Source organism: Diadema setosum, chromosome 15 (assembly GCF_964275005.1).
Source record: "Diadema setosum chromosome 15, eeDiaSeto1, whole genome shotgun sequence".
NCBI classification, from domain to species: Eukaryota; Metazoa; Echinodermata; class Echinoidea; order Diadematoida; family Diadematidae; genus Diadema; species Diadema setosum.
The window spans coordinates 1,492,599-1,512,426 of record NC_092699.1 but is presented as its reverse complement, the minus strand read 5'-3'; the positions used below and the strand labels follow the sequence as shown (position 1 = coordinate 1,512,426).

The 19,828-nt window shown below is 37.9% G+C and overlaps 1 protein-coding gene across 1 annotated transcript; it reads right to left on the bottom strand.

The window, feature by feature from the left end:
• Positions 1-3,672: 3,672 nt before the first annotated feature.
• LOC140239144 (dnaJ homolog subfamily C member 16-like) lies at positions 3,673-18,940 on the bottom strand. Its single transcript, XM_072319027.1, has 13 exons — positions 18,785-18,940; positions 16,646-16,712; positions 15,410-15,734; positions 14,542-14,729; positions 13,411-13,677; positions 12,814-12,944; positions 10,850-11,039; positions 9,459-9,644; positions 8,855-8,943; positions 6,518-6,601; positions 5,947-6,048; positions 5,263-5,415; positions 3,673-4,323 (listed from the first exon to the last, which is right to left on the bottom strand). Exons 1-13 carry the CDS (start codon positions 18,934-18,936, stop codon positions 3,981-3,983), a joined length of 2,277 nt encoding a protein of 758 aa, XP_072175128.1. The 5' UTR covers positions 18,937-18,940; the 3' UTR covers positions 3,673-3,980.
• Between the last annotated feature and the right edge of the window lie 888 nt (positions 18,941-19,828).

Sequence of the window (19,828 nt, the reverse complement as noted above, 5' to 3'; positions counted from 1 at the left end):
CCAATTTACTGCCACTTTTATTAGATCATAAAGGAGAACTATGAAAAAGCTGTGTTTACATGCAGCGGGGCACAATAGAAATCAACAAATATCTATAACATGCATACATAATTATCATTGTGATTGTTCTACTTCTTATAAATCTAACAAATTGTTTACAATCTATATTTTTCATTAACATCCCATTCCCTTGAGACTATCAAGGCTGCAAGAGAAAATTTACAATAAAAATATGACACCATTGTCTGAAAGAGTGAAAAAATCTATATCCTAACTATATTTTGGAGAAAGAGGGAAAACAATAGTTACTTTGGCAAGCAAGCAAGACTGTCAACGTAAGACCAGGCATCAAAAATGTCAATGTCTTTTGAGTGTAGCTGTCAGTGAGCTACGAGAACTACTTCTGCTATTTGCAATTTACCAATTTCACCACTACGTGTACTAACAGTATCAATGAGACTGAGAATGATAATCATGATGATGACAACAATAAATAATAATCATCAAAATAGCAATATTAATGATGAAGAAGAAAAATAGCAAATATCAACTAAAACAGTACTTAAATATTACTACACACTGCAAAGAATGAAACAGCTAGCAACTTTTCTTCCACTTGAAATGCAGAGACTGGCACACATCATTTCACATTGTGCTACAAATTTACCTTACATAATTACTATCACTACTATCATAGAAAAGAAAGACAAAAACATTTTTCCAAACCCAGACGCCGAGTCCTCTGTTTGACACTGGTTCTTCACTATGGCAAAGCATCAATTTTGCTCTCCATTTTAGTTCCAAACTTTACTTTACTTTGTACCTTCAGTCTGGTACATATTCTGAAAAATCACACATTTCTGATTTTCTCCTCTTCTTCATGAAGGACTAAAAATATCGGGTCTTGATATCAGAAATATCTCATGGCAGAGCTGTGCCAAAGAAAATATTAGCCCCCTCTCTGCCCACATGTCCTCATGGAGAATAGATTTCTTTTTTTCTAAATTGCACACAAACTTGGTCTGACAGCATAGTGCCCTCTATTGGCCAACACAACCCACAGTGTTGAGTGGAGAGGAGTGGAGTTTATTATGTTAACTCTTTATGTACCACGTTCACACGCCGACTCAGTTGATGACGTGCCAAGTTCGCATTTTTTGCTCAAACACACAAACCCGCCCAAACCAATCTATAAATTGCCAAATGCCACAGTACAATGAAAGTGATTCTTGCAATTCCATACCTCTCACATGTAGCTTGCATTTTATGTAATGATTGACTAGCATGTGTTGTTGTTCCCTACTGGATTTCCCTGTAAATTCCAAGTTTCTGTCACTGTTTTGTGTGCAAAAGTCATGCCTTCATATAATAATGTAGCTACTGGTCATTTAACAGAAAAAACAATCATAGATTTGTCGTACAATGTACATCAAAGCAAAGCTTGGCATTTTTTCTACAACTTTGCTCATTACATTTCCAGCATGACAAAAGAGTTACATTTGACCTGAAAAACAGAATGTTTTCCCAAAGCATGACCATGATGCTGTCTCAGAATAATGGGGCACACAGGGAGTTTTCTCCATGGCACATAAAGAGTCAAATTGCACAAACCTCCGAACCAAAGTGACGTGAGTCATATATGAAGCGACTAATAATCACCTTTGGGTGCTCTAAATGCACTGCTTAAAGGGTACTCCCAGGCTACAAAACAGATACAGCACTCACAAACAAATCACATTTATTTTCATCTCATTAATAACAACAACTATTTTCATCTCATTAATAACAATAACTCCACAGAAAACATTTGTAAGATCTTTAGCCATGTCAACTCTCTGTAACAAGACATCCCTAGATGCAATGAATGTAATTTAGAGTGATATATCGCTGGCCCCTGCAACCACCACCTGTGCATGTGTGATACTATTACAGCTATTCTGTGTACATGTATTATGTGTGCGACCAGTGCTTCACCAGCATACATCTTGTACATACAGTGGACCCAATAATTCCCTTTTAGCATCAAATGCACATACTGATGCAAGACATCGATGGAATTCATGTAATCCAAAGACAGTAAAACCTGTCTTAGTGGCCACCTGTCTATAGTGGCCACCTGCTGTATATGGCCACTGAAAGATACCCTCCAGAGAAAAGCCATGTTAAAGACCCTGTGTATAGTAGCTCTATCTATAAAGGCCACTCTTTTTAACTCCCTTGGGTAGCCACTACAAGTAGGTTTGACTGTACATGTATCCTATAAACTCCATTGATTATTTTTTGGTTTTTTCTTCACAGAAACCATACTCATGCTACGGATATTTCATTGGCATATAATCTAAGGCTTTAAAAAAAAAATAAACAATCCATCTTCCTTAGCTTGTTGATTCCCTTTGAACAGAAAAGTTTTGAGAAATTCACAAAGTTTATCAACAATCTATAAGATTGTAAATAAAGACAACGCATAAGTATCAAGACTTCACAGCCACATTCTCTTAGTACTTGCACATCCCCTTGTTCATTCTCATACTAGTTCACATTTTATTCAATTTACTATGTCAATGTTGAAGGAGAAATCAACCCCCAAGAGTGTCATATTCAAGGTAGTGGTTCTTTCACTGGTGCAGACGTTTGTGCCAAAGGTGCATGTGAGACTAGCAGCTTGTCAAAAAAGCCTGAAAGTAAAAATGAAACGAATAAATGTAATTGTGACTACCGATATGTAAATGTAAGATTAATTTGTTTGGATTTCAGTTTTGTTGTTCTTTTGCATCTGACTGCTGAGTCTTAACCCATTGAGGACGAGTCCCGAGTATACTCTGGCAAGTATCTATGGGAAATGCATATTGTAGCAAAATCAGTTCATTCTCAACGGGCTAAATATGTCAAGTTGTCTAGTTGAAACCACAAGATTTCTGCTACTAAGTGCAGAGATTTGCAATCCTGTTCAAACTGCTTGTGATTGAAAAACACACAAATGTGTGTAATGTTTGTATGTTAAATCTGAAAAGGTCACTGTAATCAGTTGCACATCTTTGCAAATAATCATGTCACATGGCTGGTTGACATGGTTGACTTTCCAATAATAATAAATATTCAATGGAAAGTATTCACCAAAGTTAGTATCCATCTACCATAAATTTTAATGCCATAAACAAGCACTCAACTGTTCATGTAAAATAATTTAATAGCAGAATGGTTGCAACTGTACCAGACTTAGAAGGTTTGCTGTAAAAGTTCCTAGAGTCTGGTTTTATTGCAATAGCCATAAACTTACCACTATGCACTAAGAAGAATATCATATGAATGCTCACATTTCCATTATAAAAAATCAAGTATTATGAACTTGCTCAATATCCAAATGTATTTCTTCTTCAGCAATAAACTACAAGAAATTGTGCATTGTCTTCCTTAGTGCATACTGATGAGTTTTTATTTCTAACAATACTAACTTCATACAATTCTGTGCATTTTCGGGTTGAAGCATAAGAGGGGCATAATATAGACATAATAAATCACACACAGTGTTTCCGTGCATTAGAGTAAGAGAAAAAATAGTAGAGTAAACGAGTGTAAATGAACAAATTAAAACAAGTTGCATGAGGTAATGGCTATCAAAAGAAGAAAATTTACATATTCACCATTGCTTGGGTAATGAGTTGAAAATATATGCACCACTTCCAAAATAAAACAAAAACACCAAAGATAATATTTCTAAAGCAATCAATCATTACAGCCATGAACTCTCTCATACATGTACAACCATTAAAGTGCTATGGCCAGTCAACACAGGTGGATTCATCCTTCTTCTTCCTCCATCAAAAGCCAAATAAGAACCACTGGAATCCAGTCACATCTTCAACCAATATCTATCACTTCTGGCTCTCAAGTGAGCTGTAAGCAGAACACACTTGGAGAATGCCTGCTTCAGGCATCCACCAGATCTGTTTCCATGATGTGAAGAGTGAAGTCAGGAGTCATCATACCATGTCTGGCCACTCCTGTACAACATGTTTGAATAACTCCCCATCCTGTAACCGATCCAACCAGAGGGTCAACCCCCGGAAAGTGTTCCTCCATTCATCCCGCTCATCCTCACTATCCTCCAAACCCACAAACTGTCCGTCTATCGCATCACCGTTGCCATGGAGATGCCTCCTCCTGACAGCAGAGTGTGGTCTCTGAGATGAGCGACTTGGACTAAACACACAAAAATGTTTCTTGGACATCCTCAGAGCTATCACTGTCCCGTCTTCACTCTCTAGATTCAGTGCTCTATACCATGCCCACTGTCTGTCTAAACTCACATAGCTGAAAGGGAAGCTGTAAGACAGAGTAAAGAAACAGACAAACCATAATGAATGCAGAGTACTTACACTTACAATACAGATGACATAGCACACAATAGCCATGACATGTGTGACTATACAGCTTGTCACCAAGTAGTTTTCAAGATATCTGATACCTTTCACACTATTTTAGATACAGACCTACAAGAATTAAGCATATACCATCAGTGCATATTATTCCATCATTCTGCTTTCAGAAACTGTAGTAAATCTTTACATATCAAACAATTTCATATTGCAAGTGTACAAGCGATAATTTTGAAAACAAACCAAACCCTGGAAAGGTCAAAACTTGTCTCATTTGACTTGATAATTAAGGGGGGGGGGGGGGAAGAAAATATGTATATGCTAAATATCAACGGGTAAGCACAAATACTCAAAGAAGTGTTTCACATAAATTAGTACAATCTTATGCAAAATTACTACAAAGGTACATGTAGTTGTAATCATGTGCAGGTATCCAAATAGAAATCATTATCATGGGGTAGAGATACTTTTAATTATCTCAACCATCTAAACACATAAATATTTAAGACCTGAGCACAACTTTGAAAATAAAAAAGACAATGAATGAGAGCTTTTAAAGTTTCTGCTTCTTTCTTGATCACATAGGAAAAGACATCATTTGAAGTGTCCAGGCTTACAGACAATGTATTTAACACAAAACTTGGAAAAGAATTATTGAAATATCTCTTCTCATAGGTGAAAAATAAGCAACCTAATCCAAAAATTCCAAGTTCATAGTGATGCTTTTTAGGATGTAGTGTGTTAGGGAAGTCTCTGGAATATCATTTCAGTTCGTCCTAAATACAAAAGGGCTGGAAGAATAAAATACCAGCCCATTTCTGTCTTTAGGATGAACAAAGTATATAAGGGTTGAAAAAGGAGGCCTTCTTTCTGTTCAATAACTTACGGTAATCGATAGCCTCCAATCTCTCTGGATAACTGATAAAAAAGCTCTTCCTTTGTTCTCTCTCGGGTCAGGAGAACAAGATGCCACATGTTCCGTCGACTAGCAACCATAGTTTGATATTCTCCCACTTTCAGCTCCTTCAACATGCAGCCACTGCAATGACAGGAATGAACAACCGTGACAGAGAGACAGAGAGGAAAGCACAGTCAGACAAACAGACAGTCAGAAAACAGACAGACAGAGTCTAAGTATTGCTAAGTTGGCTGAAATTACAAAAAGCAGGAGAGAAATAAAGGCACGTCTGGGTAAAGTCAACTACTAATGACATGTTTTTTGTGACAAAAATCTCCAAGATCCCTTGCACTATCAACTGGACATACAAGATATGATTTTCAAATGGAATGTTAACATTTCTAAATTGGCAAACAGCAAAAGTGTTCATAGTGGAGCGAATTTTGAGGGAATGCAGTAATTATCCTGTCAGTATGGCTAATGTTACTATGTAAGATATTCATGGCATCTATAGCAGTAACTCTACAAAGGTGAATAGAGTGAAAGTTGAGATTGTTGGAAATAAGGAGAGATTAATTTAATGCCAATGCCTGATTTAGTACTGCAGACAGTCGTGGGAATTTCCAAGTAGTCATCTAGATGAGGTTTGTTACTAGGTCAGCCTCTACTCACCCTTTAGGAGCAGGCCTCTGTCTGGTGGCCTGGTCAGACTGCTCTGCTTGACCATTGGGTTGTCTCTGCTGGACATTGGGTCCATCTCCTTCGGGGCCCTTCCTACAAATGAGACCAATCTCTTTCAGCATTCAATTTTTTACTGCTTGATATTCTATCTTTCAACTATCACCTCCACAAATGATATTGATTTCCATTCACTTACCCTCACTCTATTCTCAGATGGGACATTCTTATTTTAAAGTCACCTTCAAATTTGGTATTTCATTAAACAGTACTTTGTATTTCATTGCACCAATTGCATCAAATAAATGTTTTGAGTCCAGGAATTCATACTGTTATCATCGTCACCATCAAGCCATTTCCATCATAACATTTAACATTCATGTAATCACTCTCACCTAAAAAAAGAGTCAAGTTAGCAGCATGATGACTACTACACTGCATCAAGTATCATAACTGCAAATATGAGCACATTATACTTCATGACATCCATCCCCCTATCATGTCACATCTTTACAATTTAAGCAATAACAAGAGTACAAGAATTTTAAACAATGAAATATCTTACCCTAAAGGCAGGAGACCAAGAAAGGCTAGCATGAAGCATAACATGTAGATACCCATGACAATGACCAAGAGACTACTGCTATCCCTGTGAAAGACAGAGAGAAAGAAAGGTTAATTCAAAAATTAATTAAAATCTGTCTTTTATTTCCATGCATTTTGGACAGACTAGTTAGAGAAGTCTTCACTATAACTGAGCAAATTACACTTATTCTGGAAAGGATCTGGAACACACAAACATTTGCAGTCAAGGTTGAAATCTATGATTCTTAACTTAGGGAATTATAATCCACACACTGCTTTCTAAATGCCTCAACTAATAACAAGGTTATACAGATGATTCCTATGATGACAAAGTCCTGGGACTGGCACTCTTTTTCACTCATCTTGATATCAAATTTGTTCTGGCCAAACATATGAAGTATACAAAGATATTCTTGTGAAGACATTGACCATCACTGTAAATTATATGACAATAGGGGAACGAATTAATATTTTGTCTCGCGAAGAAAATTGTAGTAGGGTGTGCAACGTTTCGCTCGCTACTGCTGAGCTTCATCAGGTACAACGAGACACGGTAGTGCGTGCATGCAGGTTATAGCGTGTATGCGGACTAGGTTCTAGGCACACCATCTCCCGGACCAGGTCGGGCAGTGGGCCATCCTGTGTCTGCTGTTTACTGCGATCATGTGGACCTACTTGGCAGCACGCCGTCTCCTGGAAACAGCCAAAACAGTCTATGCCTGCCAGCAACATTTCAATTCAACCTGTTGAATTTCAAACACTTCACACCATGACCACTGAATTTAAATCCTTATCATTTTATAGAAAATAGCACCTTCTACTCATTTCTATTTCCATTACCATGTAGAATCATGACTGGATATTGATAGCTAACACAATGGCTGAAATATGACATTTTTGTCACAATACAATGACCTTTGACCTTTGACATTTCACAACTGTCATTTCATGTAAATAAAGGCTGTGGATATCTACCCTATCTACAAAATTATGCTATCACTGGACTCTCTTGATTGAAGTCAAGACCAGATAATAATTATAGCCAAAATTAAGTCGGGTGAGAATGAGAAGGGCATTAAAGAACAAAAAAAAAGTTTTGGTACCTCAAAAGTTTCCCTGAATTTCCTTGTCTTGGTTTGTGTTTCACGTTAAAGTACGTTGTCTGTGAATTACTCGCCCCAAAGTGCTCTCATGTCTTAGTAATCATGCAATAATGGTTTCGTACCAGAGCCGTCGCCGTACAGCGTCGATAAATATTGTACGAAACCACTGACTGCGACCAGCAGCGTGCAGCCCATTGTACGCATAGCTAACTGCGAACAGCAGCCCCATACGCATAGCATAATGGGGTTTCGCATTGTAACATTCAGGATCATGACAGAATTAGTATCGCGGGTAAATGTCAATTTAAAATCCCAAAATTTCTTCGATTTGAAGACTTACCAATTAAGTTGAAGTATTGAAAACAGGCTGCGAACAACGTTTGGTTCTGCCTATAGTCCCTTTCTTTTCGAATTGATGACTGAATGTGACTCGGTAGAGAGGACCTTGGGAGAGCTACATACACCATGGACCGATGCATACACTGACTACTACGGCCAGCGCATGCACACACAAACATCTTATCCGTTGATATGGGATTTGAAATTTGTGCGCATGTGATGTGTTCGCATGCACTGGCTGTAGTATTCAGTGTACATGGTGTATGTAGCTCTCCCAAGGTCCTCTCGGCCGAGTCACATTCAGTCATCAATTCGAACAGAAAGGGACTATAGGCAGAACCAAACATTGCCCGAAGCCTGTTTTCAATACTTCACCTTAATTGGTAAGTCTTCAAATTGAAGAATTTTTGGGATTTTAAGTTAACATTTATCCCGCGATACTAAATCTGTCGTGATCCTGAATGCTACAATGCGAAGCCCAATTAAGCTATGCGTATGGGACTGCTGGTCGCTATGCGTATGGGGCTGCTGGTCGCAGTTAATTGCATGATAACTAAGACATGAGAGCACTTTGGGGCGAGTAAGTCTCACAGTGTTAGCTATATGAAAGGTACTTTAACCTGAAACACAAACTAAGACAAGGAAATTTTTGAGGTACCAAAACTTTTTATTATCTTTAAGGTGCCTCAAACACTATCTATGGCTCAGTGGCAACTTAATGCCCGTCTCACTCTCACCCAACAATTTAGTGACCTTAATGACTAATGACCTTCAGGGTCATGACCTTGAGATGTGGGGCAGAATGGTTGGAGGATGTTGGGGTGAAAGCATTAAAAAAAATGAATAAATAGTTTGACATTAGACACATGACTTACCCGGTTGATCTGTAAAGAAAGTTGACTACATCAGTCCACCAGCTCTTTGCTGTTATCAAGAGTCCATTCATGATTTGAATGTACCATGCCTGAAAAATTAGAAGATGAAAAGAAATAACTATGCCATGTTATTTCCACATTACCAAAGCCTTAATTGAACATATCCATTTACTGAATATCATAATTGCACTTATATTTGATACAATATTATTTCTATTAATATAATTGTGTGATTTTATATTTCAGCTGACTTATGATTGGATGATTATCTATATCACCACCAACTGCACAAAATTGTGCAATTTGACCATCTGGCTGCAAATGAATTTCTAATGAACCATTACCGTTACCAAATTATAAAAATGAAGTATGAAAAGATCAATAATGATGAAGAACTTTCTTAAGTATAAAAGTAATCCGGAATTAAGACTTAAAGATACTACCTGTCAGTATGCACGAGTATTCTACATCACATGAATAAGGTCATTCCAGTTTGCAAGTGGAACAAAAGAAAAAAAACCTGAGACTTTTATGTCGGGACGTTTTCTCTTCAATGTTGAATGCATGCCCATGAGGGTAATGGGAAATTGACTGTTGTACTCACCGGAGCATTTTCATCATTGAATTGAGGCAGGACCAGTTTGTGAGTAAACTTGGCTGTGCCATCATACAGAGCATAGAGGAAAGTTTTGAGTGAGCGTCTCTCCCCAGGGAGATTGTCCCCCTCCCAGCGGTCTGGGACCCAGGCCAGCTTCACTTGGTTGCCGTTTTGACGCCAAATTACTGCAATCTGAAATGAACAATGAGAATATCCAAATGATAGGAATCCGCTACTCATTGGAGTAAAAAACATTAACATGCCTTTTCTTGGGATCTGAGAAAACAGTAGATTTTATTACATGACAAAGTTAAATAGATTTGACTCGATAGGAAAATAGATATGATCATGCTTTGCTAATTGGTGTAATGGAGATACTGGTGTGAACGTTGAATTTCTGACATTGCCTTTCATCAAGTACTTCCACAACTACTGAATAACCTAAACAGGCAAAACAGGAGACTCTACAGAAAAAAGTCTCGGGGTGAGATCTTATCAATTCTGAAAGTTATAGCAAAATTTCCAGAGGGAGGAGGGGGCCATCCCCCAGTCTTTTTAGGGTTAAGATGATAAACATGAGTTGCTCTGTCATGGTCTAACCAGCTCATCTTATAATTATTGTATAACTGCAGACTTTTGACCTTGACCTCATTTTTTTCAACACTTCACAACAGTACATCACTCTCTTCCCAATTCATGGATGTATCAAGTTTAAGTTTGGCTCAAAGGGATCGTACAGTTTTGGTTGAGACCTAATTTCAGGTTTCTAACATTTTATGGTGAGATAATCAGAAACCTCTTATGAAATATGAAAGAGCATGTAATTCTATGAGGAATTCAACGTTTATTTGATGAAAATTGGTTTTGAAATGGCTGAGATATCAAAAAAGAGCAGTCCACTAAAGTGTGGGTCCCACACTTTGTCACAATTGCTTTGTTTTACTTTGTTTTTGGATGTTTCAGCCATTCCAAACCCGATTTTCATCAAATAAACTTTGAATTCCTCTTAAAATGGTATGCTCTGTACTATATAATAAGTGTTTTCTTGGTATCTTGCAAAAAGTTAAAAGCCCAATTCTCATCTCCACCAATACTGTACTATCCCTTTAACATTTCTCAAAACAGAAAGAGAAAAGTTTGCACTATCAACACTAATGCTCACATATGACCTCTAGAAAGAAATATAAACACATGTACGAATGAAAACCATGGATGTATATTGAAAGAAAACTTACCCTCATGAATAAGGATATGAGTGATTTAACTGAGAAAAAAAAAAATGAAATAAGATTTCAAAACGTGTGAGGAGATTTCATTATCATTTAAAAGCTGTGCGCTACTTGTACAGCAGTTTCATATGGACACTTTGGATCCAGACTGGAAAAGTAAAAATTTACCGGTACAGAATGTTCATCAGTCAGCTCCAAGTCTTCCATTGCCATGGCAACCTCCTGCTGTTTGTCATACAGCATGTAGGTCAGGGTCGCTTGGTGTGGCCAGGAGGGCGTCTCCATCACCAGCTGTCTGAAGGACAGTCTGAAGCGCTCATGTTCTGGGGTTGCCATGGTGATCTGGACCACACACAACCTGTGATAGTCAAGAAAAGAGAAAATAAACATTTAGATTCCTGTAGAGTTTTGGAGCCACAATGGCACTTTTTGTGACAAAAAGTTTCTCCTCCGAAGTGTTTTAGGAATATTTCATGGCAGTTATATGTGCAACAGTCACATACTTATACTCCAGTTACTAACCAATCAAATTGTGTATAGTTAACTTAACCCTAAGAAGGCTGGGGGGGTTGAATCAACCCCCCTCGACATTTTCCACGACCATTCCGCTGCGCAAATTTTTTTTACCGCGCCGCTCGCTGACTTTTTACTTTCAAGTCTCGCACATCTTATGACACCACTTTCGTGAAAATTGGGCTTACCATTACGACGCGGCACGACCTTTTATACATGCTTGTCAGACTGAAAATGGCTCAATAATGTGATTTTGAGCACAAAGTCTAAGCAAATAGAGTTTTCTCACCTTGTTCAAAACGATATGATTATTTTCACTTTCAATGGCTAAAATCAATCAATTCTAGCATAATTATGCTTGAAATAGGTTCTGTCATAAATTTTGTAGAAAAAAAAACAAAAACAACCAAAAGGTCGAAAAACAATGAAATACATAAGAAATTGATAAAACAATAGAATATATAAGAAATTAATTTCGATACCAGATTTTTACATTGTACATTGTTAGGAATGCTGAAAAGAATAATATCACCAAAAATCAGGATGCTATTAGCTTAATTTTCTGAGTTAGAGCAGAATTTATGATATCACGCATATCAATTAATATAAAGCATAAAAAATGAAAGATTAAATTTTTTCTTTTACAGTTTGGTAGATTATGCGACAGTTAATGTATGTGCCAATTTTCATGGCGATTGCGCAATCGACGGCCGAGATCTCGGGGGGTTAATCAACCCCTCGGTTACAGAACAGCCCAAAAAAGCCCGGCCTGGTTAGGGTTAAAGGTCCAGTTTACCTTTGGGAGCAGTGATTTCAAAAATGTTCAAGACTTTGATGCATATGTGTAGGTCTGTTGTATCACAAAACATCCTACCATATATTTTTTTTTTTTTTGCAATAAAGCCTAAAATATGAGGAGATATCAGCATTTTTCTCAATAAACCATAACTGTATACGGTTTAGTCGGGAGGCATTCTTATTATAACTATTGTTCACATTTTGTGTATTTAACAATACTTGACATCGATTATACGGATTCAAATTTTTACAGTGGTTGTTTTTATCCCTAACTCACATTATAGAACTATTCTAAAGCACTAATGTTGGGTTTTTGTTTCATCTGCAAATGGTAAATTATGCCTTTAAGCAGATCAACCCAGAAATTTGATATCCTCACATTTAAATTCTTACAAGTAACCTCATGTAGATTGTACAAAAAAATAAAGATATACTGGCATTTTTACACATGGTCATGCAAACTGGAACAAAGTTGATATATTGCTCCAGTAGCACAGTAAATGAGAATAATTTCTGTGTCTGAATGGTTGTAAAACTGCTCCTAGATTTATAGTGAAACTTATAGAGTAACTCAAATATTTTGCACAGTCGAACCTATTTCCACCCTCAGCAAATAATGTAGAATCGTCCTGAAAATTTGATAGCCCTTTATATTTTTCTGACCAATTTTATTAAATTCTTAATAATTAAAAGTCAACTGTACAATCATGTTCTACAGAAATACTGACATCTTCACACATTAGCTTAGACACAATTCACAAGAAAAAGCAACAACATAGCAACAAAGTAACACACTGCTATGTTTACATGTGCCAACTCACTTTCTTCCAAGCACCAGGGGAGACTCGGGGCAGAGCTCTTCAAAGAGGGCCTGAGATGAGAGGCGGGGTAGGATGAGATTCTTGTTGGAACTCAGGAGGTGATGGAGAGCATCCCTGGTCACTGCCTTTTCCTGGAAAAAACAAACAAACAAACAAACAAATAATTACATCACTTCATTCTGAAGACAGGGCTGAAAAGCTTTGTACACATAAAATAACTTGTAAAAGACAAAATTTATGCTGTCTTCTGTACACAAAATAAGAGATTATTATTCATTTTTAATACAAGGAAAGTGACTGCTTCCTCAAAATTAACCCGTTGAAGACGAGTCCCGAGTATACTCTGGCAAGCTTCTATGGGAAATACGTATTGTAGCAAAATCAAACCGTCCTCAATGGGTTAAGCAAAATGTCACGTATCTGTATTATCCCGAAATCCAATATAAATGAAATTAATACTGCTACTTTCTGCAGCACTTCTTTTCTTACCTGTGCAAAGTCAAATGAAAAATGTCATGGGTACAAGAGTATGTGATCCTTTGAGGGTGTAGTCAATTAAATTCTGCTTACAAATGAGTTATCCTCTGATTGTCTTACCTCCAACCTATCTACAGAGTCATTGACATTCTCCTTGAAGACAAGAATAGCGCCCTCTCTTGGCCACAGGCCAATGTGCTTGCCCAGTTGATCTGTGTTGGCATCCTTGGCCATTGCCGCACCGAATGTCTGGTGCTCTTGGAAGGCAAACGCCGCCAGTCTAAACATGAGAGACACCTGATCTGAAGACTGGGAGTACAGCAGGACTCGGGGCTTGTTCTCATTGTAGAAACTAGCCAAAAATTCCTTGTAGTTGTTGTTGTTCACCTACAGTAAAAAGAGGGGCAAAAGATTAGAAGTATAGATGCCATAGAAATGAGATCCTCTGAAAGAAAAAAAAAGAAAGAAATTTACCAATCTTTACTTCTAAGGATTTTTTAAAATACAGTAAACTCCTATTATGATGAAATCCTCGGAACTGGCAGTCTTATTCATTGTATCGAAATTTCGTTATAACTGTACAAATGAAAAAACATAGAGCAGGTAATATTGCAATCTCAATTTTTACTTGGTTGTTACCAGAATTTCGTTATAACTGTGTCAATTATTACGGAAGTGCACTAATCAAATATGACTAGCAATCAAGGAAGCAAACTGAAGATTAGAAATGAAAGGAGCCAGAGTGTCATATCACATCTGAGATCCTCATGCTTTCCATAGGAACAAAACAAAATTAATGGAGACTGCAAGATTCAAAACAGAGTGGGAAAATACTTGGGGAACTTGTGACTGAAGGACTAACTGTAGGAGTTACTTTCCCTACTATATGTGAGTGGACACACGTGACAGTACTTGGTTTTCACTGTTTACCTGGCACATCAAATGGCAAATTGACAAAGTGGATGGCAAGACATGACATTTGAAAGAAAAGCTAGAATTTTCAGTTAGTATATGGATCATCAATACCCTTGTAAAAGAAATAACCGGAGAAGAATTTCATTAAGCTAGCCTAATAAAAACCAATTTGGCAACATCCAAGATTGTGTGCACACAATCTCAGCAAATAAGGGTGTTGTTGCTGCTGCTGTTGTTTTGTTTGTTGTATTTATTGCCTACAGGCATTGGCCAAAACTTAGAGTAAACAAGAACATTAAAGGGGGTGTGTTCAGGTAATCATTGTAAGGGACTTACCTCTTGAATTAGGCCACGAGGCAAGAGACCATCAACAAATTCTTTCAATTTCCGGAGAGTGACTGTACCCTGGCCATAGTTTCTCACTTCTTCCTTGATGATGGCTACAATGGCAGGACGGTAACGCACGCCAAGGAGAGAGGCTATTCTGCTGTCCATGTCAATGTTCACTGTTCCCATACCAACACCTGATGTAGAGAAAGTTTTCACAGTTACAATGTAAGCCTCATGTGCTTACAGGAGGCTGATGATTTATCTGATACTAGGTATATAAAATTGCATGTGGCTTCAAAATTTCCTTGAGAACACACACACACAAAGTGATGGCATATCAATGACACTGCATTTATCAAGATGATAGAACAAACAAGAAAAACAGGAAGATATTCTAACTTCATAAATGTGTAATATGTTTACCTGCTTAATTACAAAACCAAACAGGATTCTATATCTGTGCCCAACATTGTGAGATGCATATTTGCAATTTATGTTAACATATCTACTTGAAATCTCAAATGTAATGATTAATATCAAACACCTATGATCAATGGACCATGAATGTGCTACTCCCTGCACAGAAAAAAAAAATGTTTGGATGGTTGGGTTTTATATATACAACAATCTTAAAAATATATAAACAGTAAAAGACAACCACAATCACATCAGTACCACACATCCTTTCCCATGTTTGTATATACTGATGTGCACAATTGGCTATCAGCTTTGGCCTTTTACACATTTTTCCAATACACACACAAAAATATGAACATGTGAAACATTTACACCACTGTCTGCTTAGCACAAACTGAATGTATACCTATCAAAACATGTTCAGCACCCAAAGTATATAAGAACTACAATACATTACCCAAGGATTCTAGCTCTGGTGTTACATCTGCCCAAACTCCTTCTAGGTTCATGCACTGGAAACATAAGTTGCCAGTGACAAGCAGCAGGAAAGGTTTCTCATGACTCTGTGGTAAGATGCCATTCTGATAGCGATGGAGTGTCACTCGGCGACCATCACTGGACCTGGATCCCTGAAACTTGAAGTTGAAGCTTCCATGGCCAAAGTCAAAGTGTTGGAAGGGGTGTCCATGTCCACCAAATGGATCCTGGTTCTGTCTGTTCTCGTGAGGGTCCACGTAACCAAACTGGTCGTATTCTCTCTTCTTGCCTTCATCGGATAGGATCTTGCCACAAAGATGAATAAGTATCACAGACATACAAGACAATGCCAATATGGATTCCAGTTTTGACATAGGCAATATGGTAGCTCTGACACTCTGTATCATATGACCTCCAAAGCTACCAGTGAAATCTGATTCCAATTTTTGATAAGATTTCCACAAAACAATACAGGAGAAAATCCCTAGATGACTTCAATTTGATGGACAGCAGCACTGTACAAGAAGGAAACATCAAAGCCATATTCCTGGCCAAAAGTGTTTTTTTCCTCTATTCCACTCCAAAGGTTCTATTTTTCAACTACCAACACTGACTTGCAAAATTCCAATCTCGACAGATTTTTAGGCCTATGTGCGACTCAAAACATCATGTGTGTAGAGGCTCATTGCAAAACAATGCAGCTGACTTTAAGGCTTATCATGAATTACATCACAGTTTAAGAATTTTGCACAGGGAAAAAAAAATGAATTTCCCATTGGTTACCTTGATTATATGAGGTTGATAGGCAGAGCTACAATCCCAAATACTGTGTTTTTAGCACAAGAAAAGATGTATAAAATCTAATAAACATCATGGAGCTAGCAGTAGACATGCACATATAATGTGAGTGTGTGTCCTATACATAATGGCAGAAAACTACATACATTCTATTATTCATTGTAATTTACATGGGGGAAATTGTATCAACAAAGCAGGCTGTCCATAATTCAACCATAACGCTGTCCAAACTTCGACTTCTGGCTACATATAAAAACCTATGTTTTTGCTTATGCGGTCAATTTAGCGGTTCATGTCAAACCGTGGTGCAGGTTTTTTACATGATAGGGAAAAGGAGTTAACAACTTTGCTTTACATAATACATGATAATCACACTGGATAATTCTGATTTCCTATAGGAACTTCAATAGTCACTTACTTCATAGGCTTGTTGAATCTGGATGAATTTCTCCTGTGCTTCAGGGCTTTGGTTCTTATCTGGATGCCTTGGAAATATGAAAAGATGAAGAAAGTAATTAATCTTTCAAAAGACAACAAATATGTTATCAACAGACAAACAATGACAACGAAAATAATTCAAACTGACAGACATGCAGACTGCAAATATGCAATTGGCAATAACAATTAGACAAATTTGTATAGTGCAGCTACTATGTAAATATACTCTACTGCCCTGTGATGTAACAGAGCTCTTGACATTGTTACTGATTAGACACACAAAAAAAAATGAGTAACAAACTAATCAAAGGCTTCTGAAAATAGGTAAGCCTTTAACAAAGATTTGAAGACAGCAAGTGGTGGGGCCTTCCTAATTTTCTCAGGTAATTTATTCCATAGTTTTGGAGCAGCACAACTGAAGGCACAATCCCCCAAGGTTACTTTTGTTTTTTAGTGAGGTTGCTTTAGAAGCAACTTATCCTGTGTACTTCATAAATTATGCAAATATGAATGTGATTTCATTGACATTAATTCTGATAAATAACCAGGTGCTTGACCATGTAGTACTTTATAAATGAGTAACAAAATCTTAAATACAATTCTCTGCCTTACTGGCAACCAATGTAACTTCATCAAAACAGGTGAAATATGTGAAAATTTTGACGAACTGGACACAAGTCTCGCACATGCATTCTGAACACGCTGAAGCTTGGTTATCTGTGAATCTGGCAAGTCAAAGAAAAGCCCATTACGGATCAAGCCTACTGCTAATGAATGCGTGAACAAGAGTTTCAGCGTCTTCCTGGCTCAAATGTCGACAAATGTGATGCAAGTTATGCAACATATAAAAAGCAGACTTGCATGTGGTCGATATATGCTTCTCCATGTTTAAACAAGAATCAAGCCATACACCCAGGTTTTTCATAGAGCTCGATGGTTTTACTTCCAAATCTCCAACTGATATCTTATTAATATCCAGCTTTGCTACTTGTCTTGGTGTCCAAACAACAAGAAACTCGGTCTTCCCATCATTAAGCATTAACTTATGTTTGGACATCCAAGAACGGACACAACATATAATACAGGATTCTAAGTTCGAAATACTGTCAATGTGTTGTTCACCATAAGGACTGAAAGAAATGTACAACTGTGTATCGTCAGCATAACAATGACAGGAAACATTTGGGAAACGATGTTGAATACCCTTGATCAGATTACTTGTATAAAGTGTAAAAAGAAGGGGGCCAAGGCGTGACCCCCGAGGCATCCCATATGGAACATAAAAATTCTTTGACACTACATCCTCTATCATAATCTTTTGCAATGTTGAACAATCTGTGCAGAATGTAACATAAATCATTTAGCCTCTACTAGGCTTTATTTCATAATCCCGATTAGGGAGGGGGAAGCTGGAAGAATAGAAATGATCAATGTTGGTGTTATTAAGCACAATTTTCATTCAAATAAAGTAAGTCTAAGCCTGAAGTACCAGTGATGTGATTTGTGCAACTGGGTAGCTGGTAACCGCAGCAGCGACCCCAATACGTACTGTGTACAGCGCCCCGCGCTGGGGTTAGGTAGCTTCGTAGCTGGTAACCGCACCAGCGACCGACCCTAACACATACCGTGTTACTCGTTACACTTTAGTGCCCCGCGCCGGGGTTAGGGAGCTGGTAACTGCGCCCGGGGTTACTTAGGGAGCTGGCTATCATTTAACTGCATTTCTAATTTTAGTAAATTTACTTCTACTCCACGTCTCCAGTCTTAGATCCTCTAAGCTTTAAATCAAATTACTGCTATTATTCCATTAATGTAGAAACATTTTGCTTTCAATGTTAATGATGCTCCCATTAAACAAAGGCTGATTCCACAAACTGTCCATACCCATTAAGTTTTCATTAGAATAAGATGTTTTCATATCATTCAAATGTAGATGCGCCTAGGCTATGTGGTAATAAAACGAGTTCAAGTACAGATACTTACATGTAAGTGAGTAAGTAGCTACACAATCAGCGACAATGACAAAGCACAGTCACCAGCGACAGCTAAAATACACAGAAAATAATGTGTGGGACTGAGGTTTCTCCAATCCACAGAAACGCACACTAGGCCTACTTACCACTCTCTCGCAAGCTGTTTGTATGCACGCTTTATCTCTCGCTGAGAGGAAGATTTGCTCACTGAGAGCGTCTTGTAAGGATTTAGAGAACTCTCTGAGTAATTTATAAAAATGAGAAAAAGCAACATCAACGAAGAGTAGATGTTCGCCATTTTCACAGGCCGTTTAGTTCGGTGGCCGTTTAGACACAGCATCACTAGCACCACAGGCACAGACGTAGACAATGATGCGGTGTAAGAAAAGGGCAGGTACCGGGTGCAGTGAATGCCATCCAGAATGCCGGGTGGGTGAGCTGTGATCCGGCACTGACTCGCAGTAAATACATTGCACTTTGCTCACCATGTGAATTGAATTATTGAATTATTGATATCTGTGAGCTCCAAGTGATATTTTGAGTAGTACAGAAAGTGTATGAAGAGCTCACGACTTCCTCAATACAGTACAGTGTACATCAAATGGAGGACGATGACCTTCAAAAGTTAGGGAATCCCCCGCCCCTTCAGTATTTATTAATACGTTGTTATAAAATATGGTAGGGCCTACTGTACCGCTCTCATTCCATCTCATCTCAGCTCCAAGACAGACAGCCGGCCCACTTCATCTCAGACGTGATATCATTCACAAAACATTTGGAAAAATAAAATGTATGTTCAAAATGAGATCTCGAAACTTTCAGAACAAAAAATGAAAATATCATGACATAAATCTCTGTTAATGGTGAGGAAATTATGATTGCGGGATTTGTTTTATTTCATTTTGTTTTTACATTTTAAGATGACGTAGTAGTATTTTTTTTTTAAATGACCCCTATTTAGATTTCTCAGCAGTCCAAAGAGAAGAGAGGGGGCAGGAAAACTTTTAAAAGAATGTGTATGAACAGTAAATTCGCCACCCGTTTTTGCTTTTTGCTTTTTTTAAAACAATTCTTCAGCCGGATTTCGTCTCGTGAAAACTACCCCTAATTCTAAACGAGAGATTTTATTGGGAACGTGCATGCCGTCCCTCCGCCCGGGGGAGGGGGGGGGGGGGGGGGCCGGGGGAGGG